The following is a 23487-nucleotide window of genomic DNA, read 5'->3' on the forward strand; positions in this document are numbered from 1 at the left end:
ATTATGCATTATTACGCATTAATTGAAGTTGGTGAATTATATAAGTTGTTTTTTTCTAAAATGAGAAGTCTTCCATCTCTGTGCTGGTTGCTACAAAAGTATTTATTAAAAATGGCAATTGGAGAGTAGTTGAAAGATCTTAAACAGAAAACTTTTGTTTTTTAAAAAAAGCGACCTATGCTTCCACTATTGCAGCTTTGTGCGCAATTGTGAATTTAGCTCTGAAAGCGGTGCTTTTTTAAAACGCTTTCAACGCATTGAACTCAAGTCTTACAACGTTTCAATGAAAATTTGAGTCGATAGAAGATTGCGCTAACTTAGCGGTAAAAGACAAAGGATAGACTCTTAAAACAAAAAACCAGAATGATCAGGTTTTTTTCAAAATAAAAATAAAGGAGATCAGTTTAAAGTTTTGGTATCGCGGTTGGGTTTGTGTAAACAACTAAAACCAGGAAGGGAGACAAAGAGTAAATTTGGACAAATAAATCTCCGGGTTAGAGTTTTGTCAAAAATGATTTAAGATTTGTGGTGAATAGCGGTGAAAACGAATATTTTACATCGCAAAGAATGAAAGTGGCGAATTTTTGTAAGATTCGCGGTTTTTAGCGGTAAGTTTTTGTATGATTTGCGGATTTTTGCGGTGAAATTTGTATTTTCACCGCATCTAACGGAAATGTTACAGAACAAAAACTGACGTAGATGGGTTTGAAGCTCTCAATTCCAATTCTAGCAGGTCTTCAACTTTTTTTCCACTGTGCCGTCGTTGACTTAATTCAATGATATTCCTTTTGAATTTAAATCAGATTCAATAAACTTTAGGAAAAACAAATTGCGTTGAAATTTTGTAAGATTATGGTTTTTAGCGGTGGATTTGTTAAATCCACCGCTTCAGTGATAAAGAAATAATAATTCACCGCTGTCCAAAGGTTGCGGTGAAAATAAGAATGTCGTTTCTAAAAACCTCGAATCTTACGAAAACTCACCCCAAAAAATACGCATTCATTCATTATTATGCATTATTACGCATTAATACATTTTGCTGATGTATGTTCTTTTACAATTTTTTTATAAGTTAGAAGTCTTCAACCGGTGTGCTGGTTGCTATGAAAATATTCATTAAAAATATCAAGTTAAGAATAGTGAAAAAAACAGAAAATCATATTTTTTTGAAAAAAAAATCGACCTTTGCTTCCACTACTGCTGCTACGGCGGATTTATACAGTGATTTTAGCTCTAAGAGTGGTGCTTTTTTATAACGTTTTCAACGCATTCAACAACGTTTTATTGAAAAATTTGAGTCGATAGAAGACTGCGCTAACTTAGCGGTGAAAGTTTGTGCGGTTTCTGGTTTTTAGCAGCGAATTTTTTTACCGCTCTCAACGCATTTACCGCTATTCTTACATCATGTTTGCAATTTTATCTGCGGTGACAATTTTGATTAATTTAGCGGTGAATTTTTGTTAGATTTGCGATTCTTAGCGCTGAATTATGTTTTTTCACCGCTCTCAACGCGTTCAACGCTCTTCTTACATCTTTTTTGCAATATTTTCTGCTGTGAAGATATTTGATAAATTTATTGGTGTAAGATTCTTTGTAAGATTTGCGATTTATTTGCGGTGAATTCTTTTTTCCCGTATTTACCGCATTCAACGATAAAATTGAAACGAAAGCCTGTTTTGTGACCTTTCTGAACAAAAATATGGCTATGGTCGAAGAAAGTTTTTGAATGATTTTCTGATTTTATTTCCGGGGTTATTTCTTTGAATTGAATTGGTCAACTCTTGCCAGTAGACATATTTCACCTTGAAAGAGATTATTGTCATCTTTAGGAAACTAGTCAAATGGAGGATTTTTTTGTGAGGAACTTCTATAAATTTTTTAAGTCCTTCAGACAAATTCATCTAATTTCTATGAAGTACTGTTGTTTTTGTTTAACGTTTGAATTTTGCAGCTAGTCGAGCCAAACCTTGATCGAGCTGATTTCTTTTCACAGGTTAAACATTTTTTTTCCAGAATTAAAGTTCCTTGAAACATATCAATTAGCTGAATTAGTGGAGGTTATTTGTTTTGGATAGACGCACAGCTAAGCTTTATATTGGTTTATCTTGTTACGAATGCATTTTATTTCATTTTTATATAGGAAGTTCAGAAAAATCCTGTAGGAGAAATGGAGTGAAAATTGTTGCGAATAAGTGATCACAGTTAAAAGTAACATCAGGTGAAAAATTTCACGTTAAAGTAAAAAATCAATGGCAAAAAGTCAAATTAGTCAAGCGAAATATTCAGAAGAAAAAGAAACGCATTTCAATAATTGCTACAGAATTCGACTGAGAGCATTTCAATATAAGTTGGAGTCATAAACGCCACTGAAATTGTAGGTTTATAAAATATTTGTGAGTTACCTGGGAATTGAAGGACTTGGGACAGTGTAGGACTTGGTTGTATAGGGTCTGGGAGGCGTCCTTAGTGTGGTGGGCTTGGGTGGAGGTAGGGGTGGTGGTGGTGATGGTGGTAATGCCACTGGTCTGTTCAATTCAAGCTTCCTGTACACATCCTCTATGTTCATGATAGAATCATAGAACCTTGCTAATCGAAATGGACTAACGTAATAACGAGGGCGCCTGAATTTGGCCAGATCAAGTTCTCGCTCGAATGCTCTGATCTCTGAGTCTATGTTGTCCAGGTACCGTTCAAATGGGTAATAGTACCGTCTGGGGTAATAAAGGTAAGAGCGTCTGGGAATGTAGGGAATCCGAGGGGGTGATACAGGTCGTGGAGTATCAATTTCCTCGGGATCTCTTGTGAGTCTCTCAAGTTCGGGTTTCGTAATGACGCTCTTTGATTTGAACGGTTGACGATGTCTACAACTTTGGACTTGCGGCTCCGTTTTAGTATCTAACGTATTCAACTTAGATTTGTCAACTTTGTATCCGTACAAAAGTTCTTCTCGTTCTAAACTTTCTGTGGTTATAGGCGATGAGAGACTAATGACGTGTTTATTGATGAACAGCTGTGTGTCGTAATGAAGCGAAGAGTCTTTGTATGGCTGCTGAGCACTTTTCGGTTTTCTTTGATTGTCTTCTGAGTTGAGCAACAACGATTTATAGGGTGATGAGGATGCATCATTTGCTATCTCTTTTTTGTCCTTACATTTATTTTTCTCCTCGTTTTGACCCATTTCATCGTCCTCCCTTTTCTTCTTCTGTTTTTTCGCTTTGTCATTGTTTTCATCTCCTGACACGTTGATAATGGGTTCAGTTTTGCTTCTAGCTACTTGTCGTTTGCCTTTGTCCTTTTTTCCCTTCAAGTTTTTGTCTTTGTTTCTGCCTTTAATCCCCGATGTATTCTTCTGATCAACCTAAAGTTATTGGACAAATGTTAGATACAAAGAAAACAGTTTTGTTCTTCGAGTTGTAATTCGTGCTTGAAGCACTCTTAATTTTCGAGCGACCCTGCCAATGGTCGCTCAAATTTTTTTTGAATTTTGAACTCAAATTTTTTGAATTCTGAGCGACCATGACATTTTTTTGTACAGTGTTAATCCTTGAAAAATAGATTGTTTTGATATTTCTGAAACGATCCAAACAACATGCTGCATTGCAGTTCAGAGAACTTATTGGCCACAGAATTGAGTTCATGTCGTGGTCTCTAGCACGAATAACAAGAATTTTATTATTTTAATAATTGAGTTCGAAATGGCCTAAATGTACAAAATTTCACGGGTATTTATAATCCGTATCAGTATGAAAATTTAACGATCCGTCTAGATATAGATAAACTGATATGTGTTAATTTACACCTTAGTTGTGAACAAGTTTTTCCCCTTGCCGTATATGGCAAGTACTAGTGCAGTTTTTTGCACTTAACACATTGTTCTCCCTACCTGAGAACATGTCATTGCTATCTACTGGGAGGGTCGGAGAGTTGGTTACTGATCGAGTTTGGTGGTGGGAAGGTCGAATCTATCTCACAAATTTATGTTTTATGTACATTGATAAACTTGTGGTAAGAACAAATTTGAATGGACGATTCGGTTCAAATTAGAAGCCATTATTCAATTTCACTTCACCAAACATCAGGTAAGAAAGTTTTCTTTATATCGAAGTTTTAACTTAAGTTGCTAAGTTCGCTACTTCTCGATATATCACATCCTCCCTCCTTTTTTAAGCAAGTTTGTAGGAATAGCTTCTCCAAATCTTTCTGGCTGTTTTTTATTTCTGCTTGAAGTTCTCGTGGCCACTGAAGGTTGTTCCCCTTCAACTACTGAGGGTTCTTCAGTAGAGTTGGGTGATGCCACGTCTATGTCGTCCCTACTGCTCTCAGACTGTGAGTCAGTAGATTCAGTCTTGATGTCGTCAGGTTCCAACCGTGCAATTTGGTTGTCACTAACAAGAACTGTCTTGTTTGAATTCTCCGGCTGGATGAACGAAGTGTTCATTCCTTTACGGATAATGAAAGTAGCTGGACCGTTGGTGAACTGTTCGTCGGTTTGAAGAGGACTCGTTCACACAGATCAAAATCAGTGACTGCTGGAAGTCTTTTTTTTGCGTCACAGTAGCAGTTCTACAGGAGTTTTTCCCCGCAACTTGGAAGTGTTCCGATGTGTCATTAAAGCCCGCTGTAAGAAAGCGCCAAATGACACATTCAGATTTGGACTCCAGGCTTGAATAGCCCGTTTCACTGTTTGGACCGCTCGTTCAGCAATCCCATTTGCTCTTGGATGGTAGATGGGAGATTCCATCTTTCTAATCCCAAGTGATTCACACCATTGCTTTAGGTCACTGCTCACAAACTCAGGACCATTGTCTGATACTAATGTTCTTGGTATCCCAAATCTTGCAAAGATTTGACTCAAGTACACCTTCACTGTTTGTGAGGTTCAATTTCCCGCAGGGAAGGCTTCTATCCAACCTGATCCCGCGTCTACTATCACTAAGATATTACCTTCATCCTTAACGTAGCCTCAGTCCATGTGGAGTCTTTCCCAAACTTCAGCTTCCGGCCAAGTAGGTACTGTTTTCCCCAGGCTAGGCCTGTTTTCTTGGCATTCCTTACATTTACTAGCATATCAAAGAACATCTTGACTGATGCCGGGCCACCAAGCCATCATTCGAACTGCTGTTTCAGTTGCATTTTTGCCTGGGTGAGTCTCATGAGCTTTGGCTATCACCATGGGTCTTAGTTTGGGTGGAATGAAAGGCACAACTCCTCGAAAGATGATTCCATTGTGAATGGTCAAGGCGTCTTTCTGTTGTCCAAATCCTTTCTCTGCTTCTGAGCACTGTTTCCAGATGCCGCTTTTTATTCGTTTGATGACATCTTGAAAGAGTTGATTCGATCCCAGCTCAGTTTTGATGTCTGACTCTGTCACCAGGCCGGATTGGACGAAGTATATATTTTCAAGAGCAAAGCAGACTCGATCATTGTCATCGTCATCATCAAAGTCTAGTCTGCTCAGAGCATCAGCGTGGGGGATCTGTTCTCCGGGTGTATACTTCAATTCGAAGTCAAATCCCATCAGCGCTATCGCCCATCTTGTAATTCTTGCTGATGCTGTTTTCGGAATTTCTTCGTCTGGGGCGAAGAGATATTTGAGAGGTTTGTGGTCAGTCTGTAGAGTGAACCTTCTTCCGAGTAGGAATTGTTTCAATCTTGTGACCACAAAGACGATTGCAAGTGCCTCTCGCTCAATATTGGAGTAATTTTGTTCGGCTTGTGACAACTTCCTCGATACGTAGATCACAGGATGTCCTTCTTGTGAGAGTACCCCGCCTATAGCTTTCGCTGAGGCGTCTGTTGTCACGGTTGCTTCCTTCGTCAAGCTGTAGGGCTGTACAAGAGGGTTAGCACATAACTCGTTTTTGATGTTTTCAAAAGCATTTTGCTCTTCCTTGTCCCATCTGAATTCTTCTTTTCGAATTTCGTTTAGGGGTAGCATTTTGGTCGCAAAATCCGGTATCATTCGACCAAAAAAATTGCTAAGCCGACAAAGGACTCGAGTTGTTTCATATTTGATGGCGGTTTTGCATTTTGATTTTCTCAACATGTTTAAGATCGGGTGCTATTCCTTCTTTGGAAACAGAGTAACCAAGAAAACTTACGCTTGAAACTGGTTTTGAGTTGGATTTCTTCTCATTGATGGTGAAATTTTTTCACGTAGCCGACTCTTGACTGCAAGCATTCGTTTCTCGTATTGATCTTTTGTTGTTCCTTATACCAGAACGTCGTCTTGGAATATGACCACATCCTTGATTCCTTTGAGAGTTGACTCAGTGCAATTCTGGAAGATTGATGAGTTCTTTAGGCCCTGAGGAAGCCTGCACATCTTGAACAATCCTTGCGATGTGTTGATTGTGCATATTTCTTTTGCATCCTCGTCCAGCTCAATTTGATAATACGCATCTATAAGTCAATTTTTCCAAAATAAGAGGCCCCATGGAGATTATGGAAAACGGTCTCCATGTCTGGGATTGGATAGTCCTCGTCCATAACTTTGCCATTGATGTGAACTTTGAGGTCCACGCATAGTCTCAGAGCTCCATTTTTCTTCCGCTGCCACACTATTGGTGATGCATTTGTGACCCCACCAGGTTGTACTGGCTCCAGGATGCCCATTGTCGTACCATTGTCTCAAGCTTCTCTTTGACCCTGTCTTGGAGAGGTAGAGGTATTTTTCTGGCTTTGCAGAACATTGGCTGTGATCCCGGTATGAGTTTCACATGCGCTGTGTATCTTTTGACTGCAGGTAGTCTTTCATCACTCGCTGCATTGACGAATTCTTGGGGTAGTATGTCTCTCCCAAGTAGACCAAATTTTTTGTCTGATTGCACAACTGCTAGTTGTTGTTGCCTATACTTGCTTCCGTTCCACTCAACATCACATGTTAGTGATCCCAGAAGCGTCAATTGATGACCATCATAGGCCTCAAGACGTCTGACTTTCCCATTTAACTGAGGTTTACCAAGCTCAGTCCAGATTAAGGATGATATCACGGTGCTATCAGCACCGGTATCAACTTGCATTTTTATTTTATGGTCTTTTACTGTAATGTACTCCCATGTCACCATCATGTTAAACACGTTTTTCCGTGTATAGTACATTCCCATCTCCATTTCGGATGATGATTGACCAGTCAACTTACCCTCTTCCTCGCAGAAATTGTTGTGCTGGTCAGACTTACCTGACTTAGGCTGGGTTTTACTTCTGCACATTTTTGAAAAGTGCCCCACCTTTTCACAGGTGTTACATTTCTTGTTCAAGGCCTGACACGGCTTGCTGCTGTGTGGTTTACCTCCACATCTATTACACAAGTTACCATTGCCTTTATTACCAGTGAACTTTTCACTAGGTTTTCTGAAGGTCTTTTTGAAGTTGTATCCCACTTCTTCTTTTATTACAAATGGTCTATTACCTGTTGAGGAACTCGCAAAAGCCATTGCTTGACTTCTGAACTGTAAGCTTTCTGTCATTTCAGACAGAGACATCGTTGGCTTAGTTTTAATGCCGTCTAATAGTCTTAATTTGGCCTTAGGGTCTCTGAAACCTGAGATAATTTTATTTTCACCAACTCTTCCTCAGGGTTGGTTACTGTTTTAAGTTTTTCGAAGTCACAATAACGTGCTTCTTCTCTGAGGCGCGCTAGAAAATCGTCCTCAGATTCTCCAACACCTTGGATAACGGACAGAAATTTAGCCCTTTCTGCCATTACTACTCTCTCCTCAGGTGAAATATAGTTTTGAATGGCTAGTCTGATCTCTTTAAAAGGAGTGTCTAACAATTTTTTAGGGCAATGAGCGACCATGACATTTTTTTGTACAGTGTTAATCCTTGAAAAATAGATTGTTTTGATATTTCTGAAACGATCCAAACAACATGCTGCATTGCAGTTCAGAGAACTTATTGGCCACAGAATTGAGTTCATGTCGTGGTCTCTAGCACGAATAACAAGAATTTTATTATTTTAATAATTGAGTTCGAAATGGCCTAAATGTACAAAATTTCACGGGTATTTATAATCCGTATCAGTATGAAAATTTAACGATCCGTCTAGATATAGATAAACTGATATGTGTTAATTTACACCTTAGTTGTGAACAAGTTTTTCCCCTTGCCGTATATGGCAAGTACTAGTGCAGTTTTTTGCACTTAACACATTGTTCTCCCTACCTGAGAACATGTCATTGCTATCTACTGGGAGGGTCGGAGAGTTGGTTACTGATCGAGTTTGGTGGTGGGAAGGTCGAATCTATCTCACAAATTTATGTTTTATGTACATTGATAAACTTGTGGTAAGAACAAATTTGAATGGACGATTCGGTTCAAATTAGAAGCCATTATTCAATTTCACTTCACCAAACATCAGGTAAGAAAGTTTTCTTTATATCGAAGTTTTAACTTAAGTTGCTAAGTTCGCTACTTCTCGATATATCACAGTTCAAAACTGCATTGGTACGTGTTTGTACGTACAGATTTAACAGTGTAGGTTTAAACCTACTCTTACATTTTGCTGGTAAGAGAGATAAGAGGCTCAAGGGCCAAACTTGCATGTTGGTTATCAAAAAAGATCAGATGTATAAAACCTGCTTTTTTAGTTGTCAGGAAATAGACAACTTCTTGCTGCTTCTCATTGTCACCAGCGTTCAAGAAAATTATCCACCGCTATAAAAACTACTCTATGAAGTGGTCTAAAAGGTGCTCTTCATTACGCCACAAAACGTACGTGAAAACAAGCAAAATTGCCGGTGTCGCGGCCGATGTTTTAAGACTAGAGTTGTAAGCGATCGTGGAAAACAGTGAGTGTAAGGCACATTTAGTTCAAATTTGAAAAATAAATGGACTTATCCGTTACCTTTTTTCGCGATTTGTGTTTTTGAGCTATCGTCCAACAAAAAAGGCAAACAATTCAGCAGAAATCAAGGAAAACGTAACCAATATTTAGTTCGACAAAAGTTCTTTATTCTTTCAAAATGCGGACAAAAACGCAAACCGCTGGTTTGAAAGTACTCACTATATAAAAATTAACAAAATTTGTTTTCTTAACTGTCTTGTATAATTATTATTAAAATCGAGAACTGTGATTCAGAAAAGATGTTATGTACATTTAAATTTTTTTATTCATTTCGCCGTATCCTAGTTATTGAACTTACGCGGAGTATTAATTGCATAACATTTTACATGTTTTTCATCTATAATGGTTTTCATAATATGAGAAAATATATTCTTTTTATCATGGTGTGTTTCTCGTACTTTTTATTACCTTATTCTGTGCCTCCAAATACCGATAGGACAGCTACGAACAAAAAGTTTGATCAAACTACGAGCATGGAAATTCACATAATCTTTGCCAGCTGTAGTTTATAGCTGACTAAAAGTAAAAAAGTTTAAAGTTCTGCTTTCTATCTACAGTTTTGAATCAGTGTCTCAGAAATTTGGTCTGAAAAGTTCTTGTAAAATTTTCTGCTCAATGAAATAGAGCAAACTGTTTTTACACTGCTCTCTCTCTCTCTCTCTCAGATTTGTAATTAGTGATTAAGCATCTTTAAAGTTTACCTTTAAATTTTGTGAAATTTGCAAAACGTATCCAATTCTTACAAATTGAGCGTTGTTTTCAATTGTATATTATTCAGGCTCACTCAGTATTTGCGAATATTGTGAATGGTCCGAAAAATATGGCAACTAATTTTTGTTGTGCAATTTACCTGTAAAATATAGAAGCAATGTGAACAACAAGTAAACGTAAGAATGATTGTTCAAAATAGTATTTCAGTTGTTGTAGCTGATTCTAATTCAGAACAGATAAAAACTGACAATTTTTAATGAATGAGACCTAAACACATTTATTCGTGTTGACTAGGCGAGGCTCTATAGGGATATGGCAAGATGGCTTTCCATTCAACAACTTCATGAAACACTTATGTTCTAATAAAATATACTTCTGATAACTAATGTTTTACTTGTAAGAACTGGTAGCTCAGGGAGCTAGGAAATTGAGCCGAAAGAAAAATCAGCCGAATGGAACATTAGCCGAAAAGGAGGTTTTAACCATTCAGATTTGAGAACGGTCGCGATATTTTGTTCGGTTGTGATAGATTCATGTCAGGTCCCATAGGCCACTGAGGCATGGCCGTGGCCCGCGAGGCATGGCCAAATGCGTTATTTTGATGTGTAGGCGAGATAGATAATTGTGTTTTCCCACTTATATTTGCTTACAGAAATTATTTCTGCTATACTATGCCAAATTTTAATATTTTTGGCTAATATTAGTTTTCCGGGCACCGTTAGCTCGGTTTAAAGTCCTTGTGACCATGATGGATCCTTGCTAAGTACAAATTAGTGCAGTTAAAGATATAGAATTATTGCTTTAAAATTTAATATGCTAAATTAATGCATTAATAACAATTTAATTGCTTAATGACCCTTTTTGATCGCATATTCGTCTCGCAAAATATCCAGACAAGACCATCTGTGCCTTATTTATAAAAACATTTGCTCAAAATTGTCCAATGTAAAATGTAAGTAAAATTCAGTTTGAAAAATTCTGGCCAATGCTTTAAAATTACAAAACAGATTTAGCTCACTAATACCTGTAAAATAACTTGTCTCTTCTCTGTGCCAATTTTCTATTCAGCGAGTGCTCCGTAATGAAGAAATAATCATGATATTTGCTGATTAATTTTACACAGAATTTCTTCAATTTCTCTGGAGACACCATTAAGGGAAATGAATAGAAAACCTTAACTAAAAAAATTGGAATTTGATGTCCCGTCTTGTATGTGAAGCAAATACGCATTGCATTATAATACATGAAATTTGGGCAATTTGCAATTGAAAAGAAAAACTTTTCAGTTTTTGAAAAAAAATATATCAAGACTTTTAAAACAGAATTTCGCAAAATATCACCTATAAGAGTTTCTGTAGTCTTGTAAATCTGCCGATAAAACTAAAGAATCTCATGAGATCGTGCAAGATTTATTTTACTCTGTCTCTAAAAATTGCCATGCTTCATTTTTTTCATGTCTGATACAGTTGCGTGCATTCTTTTGTTTTTGATCTGATTTTCTTGGGCTATAATATTGTCAATTTTGTCAGCTGCGCTGTTCGGTTGCTAGCTATCGAGTTTTTGCGCGGTTGCTAGCTATTGAGTTTTTGATAAAGTAAATTTTAACGTGGAACGCTAATATAATTTCATATTTCATGCGGTATTTTGATGCCAAATTAACAATTGGTTTTTCAACAACATAAAATTTTTAAACTCTCAGTTGCTGTTAATTGACATTTAGAATTATGCCTTTTTAATTCGTTTAGTATTGCGTGTATTCATTCTTCAAATGCAATTTAAAATCAATTTCATTAAGAAATTGCATAAAAACATTAAAAAATCTCAAAAACCACTCAGCTATTCTCCAATTAATGCTGAAAAATTAATGTAATTTGATAGAAACCGTCACTTTTAGCGGCGCCACGATGGCTTTCGCCTTTTTTGACATTATTTCCTGAATTTAAAAAAGAGGAAAACGAGAAGAGATCTTTTAGGAAGAGCGTTTTATTTGTCACAATTATTGCCTAATTGATGTTCTCTTAAGAAAACGTTCTCTCTCTGATTGCCTCTAATGCCTACATTCTCTTCTCTTTCTTCTTTCTTCTCTTCATAAGAGGTAGTCTGCAGTGAAAGGAAATTCAATTAGTGTTCAACAATATGCTCCGCTCTTAAATTTCTCCTATCTTTAAATCTGTTCTTGAGCCCGCCACAAAAAGTCGCCCCGGGCGTAGAAAGTCGAGAGCAAAAAATGGTTCTTCGCGCTTGGCTTATCAAGCAGGGGCATTTATTAGCCGGCGTGTTTGAAGAAATCATTATGAAAATTGGCCGCGAGCTAGAACTCAGAGTTTGTTGAATTTTCCTTGTTTTCCATCTATTTACATTCATTTCTCAATTTTAATTTGTGACTTATGCTAGGACTATTGCATCCGTTTTACGATCCAAGTATGGGTTCATTGAAACAGATTAGTATAACCAATTGTCCAGCTCTGCAAATTGAGAAGTCCAGATATAAAGTTAGTACCATAACTCACTTTTTAATTTCTAGCACTTTAAACTAACTGTTTAAAGTTGACCAAAACTTACAAACTTTAGTGTAATTGCTAGTTCAGGATTTGTTTTGAATATTAACGTAAGAAAGAGTTAACAGTACCCCAGTAAAAAAATTAATGTAAATTTTATTAAAATTTATAAACTGAATTAAAAAAATTCGCGTTATTTTTACAAAAATTTTTAAAGTATTGCAAAATTTTTGCATTATTTTATAAAAATTTGCAAATTGTTCCCTCTAGTTTATAAAATGGTTGACAATTTTCATCCAATTTTATAAACAGTTTGTAAATTATCTTTTGAAGTAACAAATCCAAACCTACTTTATGAGTAGTGCAAGAAGTCTGCAAATTTGCTTTAAAATTACCCCTGACTGCGCTCAAGTTTGGTTCCATAAAAAATGGAATTAAAATATGCTAGACACCATTATCTATTCAAACTAAATTTTTTAAAAGTGTTTGAAACAAAGAATTAAATTGAATTTCTCGATAATCGAAGTAGATCAACAGTAACGTATCGTCTGAAAACTATCAGTTACAATAAACAGTATTTTTAATAAATATCACGTCAAATGAAAGCCAACTCATTTGGAAGAGGAACAAAGGAGAATAAGTTTATTTCGTCTTGAAAAACAAAAAGTATCAAATCAAACTATTAAAGAAATCAGCCAAAAATTTTGCTCCCTGAAAAAAAATCCTACCCTTGGCAAGTTTTCAGATTTGTAAGAAAGTTCGTCACATAGTTGAAAAATATAGCTGAAAAATAATATTTTTAGCCGTAAAATCCTGCATAATTATCCTCCTTCGATGTGCTTTATTTTTCACTGTACTTCTTACATAATACATTAAAGTAAATTAAAAAATTAAAAATTTAGTTAAAAATAAAATTAAATTCACATTTATAAATGGCATTTGAATTGAGTAACCTTAAGTCCTCTGGCAATGAGAACGAAACATATCTACTAGAACTTTAAGCACCTCAAACTAATAGGGAAAAAATATGTAAACAATGTTTCGGTACAAAGATGCAAAAAATGTTCTTCTTAAAGTTCAACAAATTAAACTGCTGTAAATAAACCTGTTTTTTTAATTTGTTTTTCAAATAACCTACACATAAAATGACTTGCAAGACGTGAATAAATTTCGCAAAACAGATTCGAATGTTGCAATGGTCTTCCAAAAAATATCAAATGAAATAAAGATGCATCTATTTGCGATATTTTATACAAATTTACGCAATAATGGTTCACTCATTTTTATTGGAAATTTTGATCATTACTTTTTCAATTTTAAGAAACATTCAGATAAGACTGGCAAAAAAATACATCAAGCGCGCACAAAAAAATAAAATTGAAGCAATTTTACGCCTTATAGAAAAGAAAAGGCAATGTCCAAAGAACAACTGTAAAAGCACATTGGACCTTCTGATTGGTTAAGCTACCTGAAAATCAAACCTGGTCATGTGATTTACTGATTTAAAAATCAGAGATCACCGACTTAAACCCAAAAGATCCTTTGGATCAAAGTCAAGATCAAACCTAGGGTCAGGAAGTTTCTTCGATCCTTTCGAATGAGAAGTCGCCTGCCGTTTCCTGGGCTTTAAAAGCTTGTGACGCTTCTAAGCTCTATAAACCTCCGACAATCCATCCCATAACAAACCCTCAAACAGAGGAAGCTTCTTCCGGGGATCCCTGTCTCGGTCGCTGAAGTTTTCGAGAGGAATCACCCGAACCAATTGATGCTCAGCCCTTCTTCCAATTCAATCTCTTTTTTCTTTTTCTTTCTCTTTTGTTTACCTATTCTTTTTTTCTTCCCCCTCTCTGACAAAACTTACCTTCATGCCTAACAATGTCAATAACAACTACAAACGCTGTTAGCCAGAAGTACTCAAAACAAGTAAAAGCAATCAGGAAAAGCCAGTAAAAACCCTCCACGGTGTTTATAATGGTTTTGTACCCCAGTAACATTGTACAGTTTAGAGTCAACGTCCAAAATTCAATCTCAAACTCACAAACTCTTGAGACTGCTGTTTTAATAAACTTGATTGTTAATGGTTGTACATGAATTTCTTCTTCTTGCTGATTCTTCTTGCTGATTTTCAATTGAGCATGAGTAGTTTTTCCATCAGCTCCATTTAACTGTTACTCTCTTAATCTGCTTTAAAGAGGTACTCTTCTCAACTCTCCGATGACACAATTGGTCACAATTTTTCAAACTTTTTGCCCCTAATGCGGGGGACGAAACGGGTGCAGAAAAATTTTCATCATGAAAAAATTTGCTCCTCAAATTTAATTTACAATTTTCATCGAATAGAATTAATTTACAATTTTCCGACAACAGAATCAAGCCTCAATTTCATTTTAGTATTTTATGCAAGACAAACCAACTGTAGCTTTGCTTGATCGATCGCGTCTGGCTTATTTTTCAAGGTCATCAAATTGAGTTCAAAATTATGCGGCCTGTGAAAAATCGTTGAGTGAAAAATTTCTATTCATTGCGGAGAGAATCTCAATAACTTCATTATCACAGACAAGGCTGTCCTGTGGAAAAGGAAAAGTAATCATGGCTCGTGGCTAGAAATAGCTGAACGAACAAACACAATCCAAGTGATCGATTTTTTGCCAGCATTACATTTGTTTGCGAACAAAATCAATTTTAGTTGACAGTGTGCTGCTGTTATAACTGATATACAAAATATATTTATCTAACGTCTCAACATATGCTGTGTATTCAAGGATATCTCCCCTTTTTCGCAATTTATAGCACCAGAACTGAGTTCCATTTACAATCCTAGACGGGCCATTTTAATCTGCGAACCAAATGGTGTTTAACTTACTCCTTCTCAATTTATGATCACGCATTTGAGAATTTTTAATCTCAATATTTTTGATATGCGAAATAAAAACCAAGTTCCATTTTAATTAGAACCATTTTTAATTCAACGCGCGCGTTCATTCTTTCCCTCTTATGGGGTCCACAAAGGCACAAATTAAAAGGAGATTGCAAAAAGTTCTCCTTTAAAGTCAATCCTCTATTCAACAATCTGTCTAAGTGTCCTCCTATATGGCGTCTAAAAAGTACCTTTTGATGTCCGTTCGTGTTTGCATTTAATTGCTTTATTTTTACCCATTGAGTTTACTTATTCAAACCAAGTGTAGAATGGTAAGTGGAAAAAAGGCTTTCGATTTCTTCACAGTGTTTTTAATTCTTTTTTTTATCTTTCTCGCTAATCTTAACACCCAATTCAAGACCTTGAGTCCAACTTTGTTTCTTGGTTTAACGAACTGGCTCGTTTCCCTGATAATCTACTAAAAGTATGACCTAAAAGTTGTATCTTTTCCGTTTGGGACCAAAGCTTAATGGGGGCATTATTTGCATCCCCCAATAGAACGTTTAATATTTTTACATAAGGATTGACAAAGTACTGGTACATTGTCTATAACGGGGCGGGGGGGGGGGGGGGCACAAACGGAAAAATCCAAATATTTAATGAAAGAAAAGAGAAAACACGAATTTAATTTCAGCAACTTTTAACTCAAAAAAATGAAACTTATATTTCTGGAAACCAACGCAAAAAATGTCACTCAAAAAATCAGATCGACAAATGTTCGGGAACAATTCAGGTTTTGGGAACTAATATAAATAACACTCTAACGTATGAGGTATTCAACTTAGCTATTGTGCTCAATTTGAGCTAAAAATTGATACCACTAAAATGGCAAAACATGGAAAGATTTTATTTGGTTGTTTGTTGTTTAGCGATCTCACTTCAAAGTTTAAATTTTCGAAAAATGTAAGAAAACAATTCTCAGGTTATCAGCTAGAAAATTATGAGAAGACAATTCTCAGCTACTTTTGTCTGTTTTGTTTACGTTTTCAGTATGTTATTGTCAGTATGTCATTTTGGTATCTCAAAGGTTTTACTTTGATGTTTAGAGGGTTCTAATCAGAAAGCTTCAAACGCAAGCTATTGTGAAAAGTTAAAAGAGATTATAATTGTTGACGAACATTTTTTCAGAAGATAAGGAAACCTAATTTATAGTCTAGTGTCCGAAGTAAAAAGACCGCATCAGAAAAACTTGGACTGAATTTCTAAATAGTTCCCAATGAAACAGTTCCAGGCAAAAATTTTCCAGAAAACAAAAAAAAGTCTATGACAAAATAGTCCTGAACGTTTATTAGAGTGACCCAGCGAATTAATTGGCGGAAAATATGCTCCCAATAAGGCCATTCAGTTTCAATTTATCGAAATATTAAAAGTGGACACAATTTATCAAAGTATTAAATTGGTTGCTTAAAGAAAGGACTGGTTTTGTTCTTACTGTGTAGCATAAAGCAGAACCCCTTGATGTTTGGTCTCACATTATGAGCACAAATTGTTGCTGTGGACATCGTTAAGGTTAAAAAAGAAAACATAGCAGGACAAGTCTTGACGTACAATTGATAGAATTTGCGTTAACTAAACAAAAAGCTAGACCTAGAACGTACTATGAGTAAATTCGGAAACCAGAAAATCATTGTAAAAATGCCGCATGAAAACAAAAGCGAAAGATGGAAATTTGGTTCAAACAAAAAAAAATTAGGTCTAGAACGAACTATGAATGGATTGGGAAAACCATTTAGAAAAAAATCCTATCCAAAAAATTGAAAAAACAGTAAAAAAATTAAATTGCCGCATGTGAACAAAAAAACACTGCCGAGTATGCAAATTTTTGTTTCATTTTAAACACCGTATTTCCACACTACTCTAAAATTAGAGCGAAAAAATTTGACGCCGCAAAACTACTCGCTTTTTTGCTCCACTTCGTGTTTCGGCGAGACCAAAATCACTACTACAATTGGACTTCAAAAATCCTGAAATTGTGTGTACAGATCTTCAAAGACAGCACCCCAAAAAGACGACAGCACCCCAATACAAATTCTTTGAATTGCAATAAAAAGTATCATCTACATAAAATATACAATGTAAATTATAAAAGGTTTCTTGGCTAGGGTTTATTGGGCACGGACTATATATACGGACTAGATATATGGCTATATGGGGCTGTTATTTTAGAAAATGCAACGTTTGAGTCAAGCTAGGCAAAAAGAAATTTAACATAATAAAGTTCAAAGTCGTTCGTCAGGTTCGGCAGACATTGAGAAGACGTTTATGCATTGAGCAGCTATGGCCAACAACAAACACATCACGCCAGAAAATGTTTTCTGCTCAAAAGCAAACCAAAAGGGAATTCGCGGTTCTTGTTCTAGACTATTTTTTTACGCAAAGGAAAGTAGAGGAGCGGGCCTCTAAAGAGGTGTACAAATGAATTCACTCTGTCACTTAAAAGATTTGGGATTTGTGACAGTTAATAAATAGCATGTAGTGGAGCGAAATATTGAAAATGAAATATCCCGGACCACCAAAAGAGAAAAATCAATTTTATATGTGAAAAGAATAATGAAATAATCCATTTTTGCCACATTGCCAGTCATTAAACTCCGTGATTGTTTAGATGAAGAATATGATACTTAGAAGAAGAAATAATGCAGAATTAACGGGACAAAATATAAGAGCTGGTCAGCACATTTAGAGACCAAAAATGAAAGCAGCCCTATTATCCTATCCATTGATCAGATTAGCCCTCATTTTGTCAATTATCCAAACCTCTTTCTCTAATCGGACTCAAAAGGGAGTTCGGTAGAAATTCGGCATCAAACTCTGAGCTGGCAACTTCAAGTGGGACTCCAAGAGATTAAGCAATAATCTAAGATGATTGTGTTCTTCCAAACTCAAAGCATTTGTTCGTTCCTTGTTCGTTGGTTAAAGCCGGGTTTTCTTTTGTAATGTTTTCTATGGGAATGTTTCATCTTTTTTTCGGACAGTTTTTATCTGGGAAGGTTTTATTCGTTCAATTAGAATCCATAAAGCTGTCTGTCTGGAACTTTAAGCAAAATTCATTAAACAAATAGACATCCTACAAACCATAACAAATCAAAATATATTCGTTTTGATGGTTTCTTGGGCTCTTGTATCAGTCCTTTTTATTATATTAGTTGCTTGCAAACTTACGTTAAGGTTCTTAAGGCATAAGTTTTTTAGATTATTCGTTATGCGTACATAATCTAAGCTTTCGGTTTGTAACTACTACTGGAGGATTTTAAAGCCTGTATATAACTGCTAGGACCGTGAGCAGTTAAAAATTACATGTGTCTGAAAAAATATTCGAGTTGGTGTGCTCTTTCACATTGAAACACTCTGCCTTCATGAGAACCAATCTTAAGAAGGTTTCAGTATCATCGTAAAACATTCTGATTAAGATTTTTAAATCAGCAATTATATTAGCAAAATAGCATGGCTAATCAAACTTTTAAGTTCGGTGGTTGGTGCAAAACATCAGAAGACTTGTTTTTTTTCGGAGTCACCTTGTAAGCATAACTTATGATAGTTTTCAATGAGTTAAGTATATCGCAGAACCAAACCAGCTGAAATGAAACGTATTGTGTTCTGGGCAATTTGTTATTTGACGCAATGTCAATTTACCCAATGTGCATTAACCCATAGACGCGTAAAATGCGTCGGAATAAGCGTCTAGTCTCATTCAAAATTTCCTACTGATCATTTCCTTGAGAACATTAACACTTCATAACGCCGAGGCATCGAAGGACCAACCGTAAATATGATGACATGCAAAATATCCCACATGGAAAAGTACTCAACGTGCGCCCATTATATTATACCCTATCGTTCAATATAACAAAAAAAACAATTTGAGAAAAATATATTTGAGTGAGAAAATACCTCGCGGTAAAGATGAAGAAAACTTTCATCTTCATCTTAAACGTGAGTTATTTTCTCACCTATTTATATTTTTCTCAATTATTTTTCTGTTATATTGCACGATAAGGTATAATATATTGGGCGCATGTCGAGTACTTTTACATATGCTGTATTTTGCATGACAACATGTTTACGGTTGGTCCTTCGATTCCTTGGTTTTATGAAGTTTCGATCTTTTTGATCTGTAGGAAAATTTGAATGAGATGAGACGCTTATTCCGACTCATTTTACGAATATATGAGTTTATAAGGGTTATTATGTTTTGATTGATTTAAAATTGATGGAAATATAAAATTAGCAAGGGATGCGTTGGACGTGCTATAAATAAAAACGAATTTTGAACTTATCTTTTTATGTGCCTTTATGTCTATTTTCGATATGCTCAAACTTTTTAAAACCCAGTTCAGACAGTATTCGACGCATTTAACTAGAAAATTGTAATTCCAAACGCACGAAAGTCTAGCCAGAGCTGATTAAGAGCTCACAGAGTTATGGAAGGCGATTGCTGGAAAGTCAGACCAGTAGTGGTTTCAAACTCAGGAAGTTGTGACTAGAGTCTCCTGCGTTTTCAAGTAATGGTTTTCAATCAATTATTTATTCGACGGTTATAATAATAGATTGTTTTGAACATTATCTGTATGTATAATTTTGCTTGTAAGTTGACATTTTTGCGCATAAGATTTTAATAAATTTTGCTTTTTTTTCCAGATTTTCTAATGTTTTTAGTTATCAGTCAAAGCAGGATAGATATATTAAACGCGTGACATGCATTTAAACCCGCTTCTGAGCCCAACTTTTATAATTTGTGATTCCAATTTTCCCGTATATTCAACAACGTCTAAAATTAGCTCCTAGATTGTAGTGCTGGGATAAATTAACATAATTTGTTTAGTGCAAAATCAATAATGGGAACATAAATGTCGTATACTTAAAATTCCCAGTGAAATGAAACTTGATAGCCTGGATAATAAATATACTTAATCTTGGACAATCTTGCCAAAATCTTGCTATTTTACAAGGAAAGATAATATCAAAATATGTAGGACTTGCTATATCTTTGCATGGAGGTTAAGAAACAACACCTTGGCACGATTTTCATGAACTATTAACCATGATAAGGCAAAAAATATTAACTATTAACAATTCAATTGCACCCAAAAACAAGATATAGCAGGAAAACAAAAGATTAAATAAATTATTAGTTATTAAAAGAAGTTGAGACTGACTGGAAACCATATGATATGAAGCTGAAACGAAAAAGAATCTAATATTTTTGCAGCACTTTAAGACATCCCCTGCCCTCTGTTTTTGGGTTACATATTTAAATATAAAAATGGCTTTAAGTCTGAAAATGGCCCCTAATCAATTTTACCCTAATTTTGTTCCTTGAGTTCACGGGAGGTTTTTGTTTTCGTTTCATGGCACAAGATAGAACAAACAGCGATCAGAAGGGCGATAAAAAGTGTTATCAAGATTTGACAAGATTTTGTCAAGAGCAATCAAGAAATTTCCTTGGTTTATCTTGATAAGATCTTGGTACCATGAAATATACCATGAAATAAATTTACCATGAAATATTGTTTTTTTCAAGTTTTTGGCAAGATATTTTAAGTTTTGCAAGAGATTTCAAGATCATGCATTAATTCTTATCAAGTTGGATCAAGTTTCGTTTTACTGGGTGATTACTGACCTCTTTTTTCCTTGCTGAGTTCTTTTGCCTCTCCTTGTGCTGCTCCTCTTTCTTGGTTTCAAGATTTTCCATTTGATCCGGTTCCTCTTCCGTGTCCTCTTCACGTGGGGACTCAAAGGCCAGATCATCATCACTTGCTGGGTCCCAAGCGGGCTCACTAGACCTTCGTTTCTCGACACCCACGTGATCAATTTTCTCTTCCCCCTCTTTCAGAGTTGTGGACAATTTTTTGCTCACAGGTTGTTTCCGGTCTTCAGGCTAAACAGTTTTATTCGGTTTTCGTCGGTTTCGTTTCACAAGAACCCATCAGAAAAACTTTATTATGATTTTCGGCAATTCTTAAGTTTGATTTTGACAAATTGACAAAAAATGGCAAAAACGACAATTTCTCATAAATTTTGCAGCTTCCGGTTGCTATCTCACCGTTCTATACCCATACGCCCAGATTGTAGTGTCAGGATGATTTAAAAATTTCATCATACTGCATAAGTATTTATTACTGAATCATTTTTTAAAATAACACGTTTAGTTTTTTAAGAAATGTTTGAGGAAGTGAGCGTATTATTTTCAGATAACCTAGCTATAAAACACTTCACAAAAACCAAAAACAGAAAATATTGAAAAACGGCGTCTTTCCCCTACCTTAGTCATCATATAACGTATACTCCCATCCTCAATCATGGTAAACATGCAATAATGGGGGGTATAAGGGAAGAGACTTAAAAACTACGTGTATCAGAATTAAATTAATTGAAGCCGGACGAACATTAAATTTTATCCATTTTCATTTAAGCTGAAGCAATGAATCAAGCACTAGACAAAAAAATGCTGAAAATACTTGAATGAGAACTTTCCCTGTTTTCCTTTGAGAAATTTGCTGTCATTTAGAGCTTGTCAAATATTGCACTCCAAACTATTCGTTGCCTTTTTGAAGCATTACTGTGTACTTGACATCAGAGCAGGAATGTGAAATAATGCAAAATTGCAGGTGATTGTTAGTTCAATCTGGTTGAAAAGCCAAGAGCTCTTTTCCTGGTCAAACAGTTGGAAAAGTAGGAAAAATTCCAAGTTTGTTTGATGTTTTGACATTTTGTCACAGAAAGTTCTCACGTTAATGAACTCGCTTCTTATGTTTTTAAGAAACATTTGCAGAAATAAAATAGAAGTTCCTTAATTATTTGTGTTTGCAGGATTTTTGAGACATTGTTTGAGCTTGATTTGGACATCGCTAACAGAGCGCATTTGTCAAACTTTTTCAAATAGATGAGACAATAAGGGTATCGACTCTTATGTCACTGGAGTACCCGGACCCGAGTGCCATAGTAAATCAGAACTGATTCATGATATTCCAATAGTAAAACGTTAATTCAGGACTGAATCATAGTATCCTAAGGGTAAATTAAACTCGCATTATGTTCAGGCAGAAATGTTCAGGCATAATCCATTTTTTTAACGAATTCTGTTTGCTTAGTCTGAGTTTTGTTTTCACACTGTTTATGAAAAATTCAGAAACAAATTTTAAAATTTCGAAACTGATTTTAGAATTTGAGTGGCCACCCTTGAGCATGATACAGCACTTGTTCTGAATTTCTGAGTTCTTCAGTGAAAACCAGTCAAAAACCCTTCAAAAACTGGCCAATATCTAACTAGAAATACCTAACTAGAAATATTAATTGTCAATATCGCGAGATTGTAAAAAATTTGATAATTAAGTGGGGTTTTGACGGTTTTCGCTGGAAAAATTTGTTTTTCTTTTCAAGTTTTGTGATGATTCGTTTAGATAGAAATGTTTTCAGCTCTACAACTACTGTACTACTCTACATCCGTGACCATTTTTGGCCTTACTGAATGCAGTTAAAGTGTTGTATGTACCAATCTACAAATTTTGCTATTGAATTGATACAGCGTTTGAGAATTCAACTTTGAGCTATTTTGGTGCGTATGTTTGCCATAAAAAGTTTCTTATATATCTGTTTTAGGTATAACTATATTTAAATAACATTACAAAGAAATTTAATAACGATAATACTAATATAATAATTAAACGATTAAAAAATAAAAAGTTACAAAATTAGAAACAGAAATAATGATGTTAATAATATTAATAAAAATTGCAATCATTACACGAAAAATAATAAAATAAAAATAATGATAAAACAAAATTAATAATAATAATTCTAATGAAAATAATAATCAAACAAAACAATGTTAATATAAGAAACAACAGCGAATTCAACCAAAAAATGATTTTCAAGATCGTGGGTTGCCCCAATATTGTTTGATTCAGTTTCTGTTCAAATCTTATGATGGATCACAACTCGAAGGATAGCAGCAAAAGCGCTCTTGACTGCAATAACACATTAAAATTTTTTTTAATTTGCTACTTATTGAACAGTGGTTATACCACGCGAAACTGTAGCAAAATGAAAATGTTTTGTTGAGTTCGGTTATATTAAAAAAATTTTCTCACAGTACCTTTGTGTTATCTCCCTAGCACACATCAAGAGTTTGACGATGGGGTATGTCTTTGAATAACTAATACCAATCTTTGGATGCAGCAGTTTTTTATCTATATTTTTGTGAATCGAATGAGATCTAAAAGAATCAGCTTATATCCAACTGGTAATGCACTTTGCTCAGTTAGGTTATTTATATTTTTTTCTTATCAAAGAGGACCCATCTGCTAATTTGCACATAGGTTCTGGATTCTGTCTAAGCGATCTACTTTGTTATTACATAGGAAGTTTGAACAATAGTAAAGCATTAAAAGTACATAGTCTTGAATAAATACATAGCCTCGAAAGGAGAACCCGTCAATGTGAGACCAGCTTCCGATTAAACCTCGAAATCTGGTCTCTCTTTATTGTATAGCATCCTTTCGATTTTAAACTTG

The 23487-nt window shown here is 35.2% G+C and overlaps 1 protein-coding gene across 1 annotated transcript in view; it reads right to left on the bottom strand.

The window, feature by feature from the left end:
• LOC142334662 (uncharacterized) overlaps positions 1-23487 on the bottom strand; it is a 37256-nt gene that overhangs the window by 12688 nt on the left and 1081 nt on the right. The window contains exons 2-3 of the mRNA XM_075382874.1: positions 20595-20852; positions 2403-3358 (exon numbers count right to left, since the gene is read on the bottom strand). Of these exons, the coding sequence (XP_075238989.1) occupies positions 2403-3358; positions 20595-20852 (1214 nt within the window). The remainder of the gene's footprint in view (positions 1-2402; positions 3359-20594; positions 20853-23487) is intronic.

This window comes from Convolutriloba macropyga, chromosome 2 (genome assembly GCF_964194025.1).
Source record: "Convolutriloba macropyga chromosome 2, txConMacr16.3, whole genome shotgun sequence".
Lineage (NCBI taxonomy): Eukaryota > Metazoa > Xenacoelomorpha > Acoela > Convolutidae > Convolutriloba > Convolutriloba macropyga.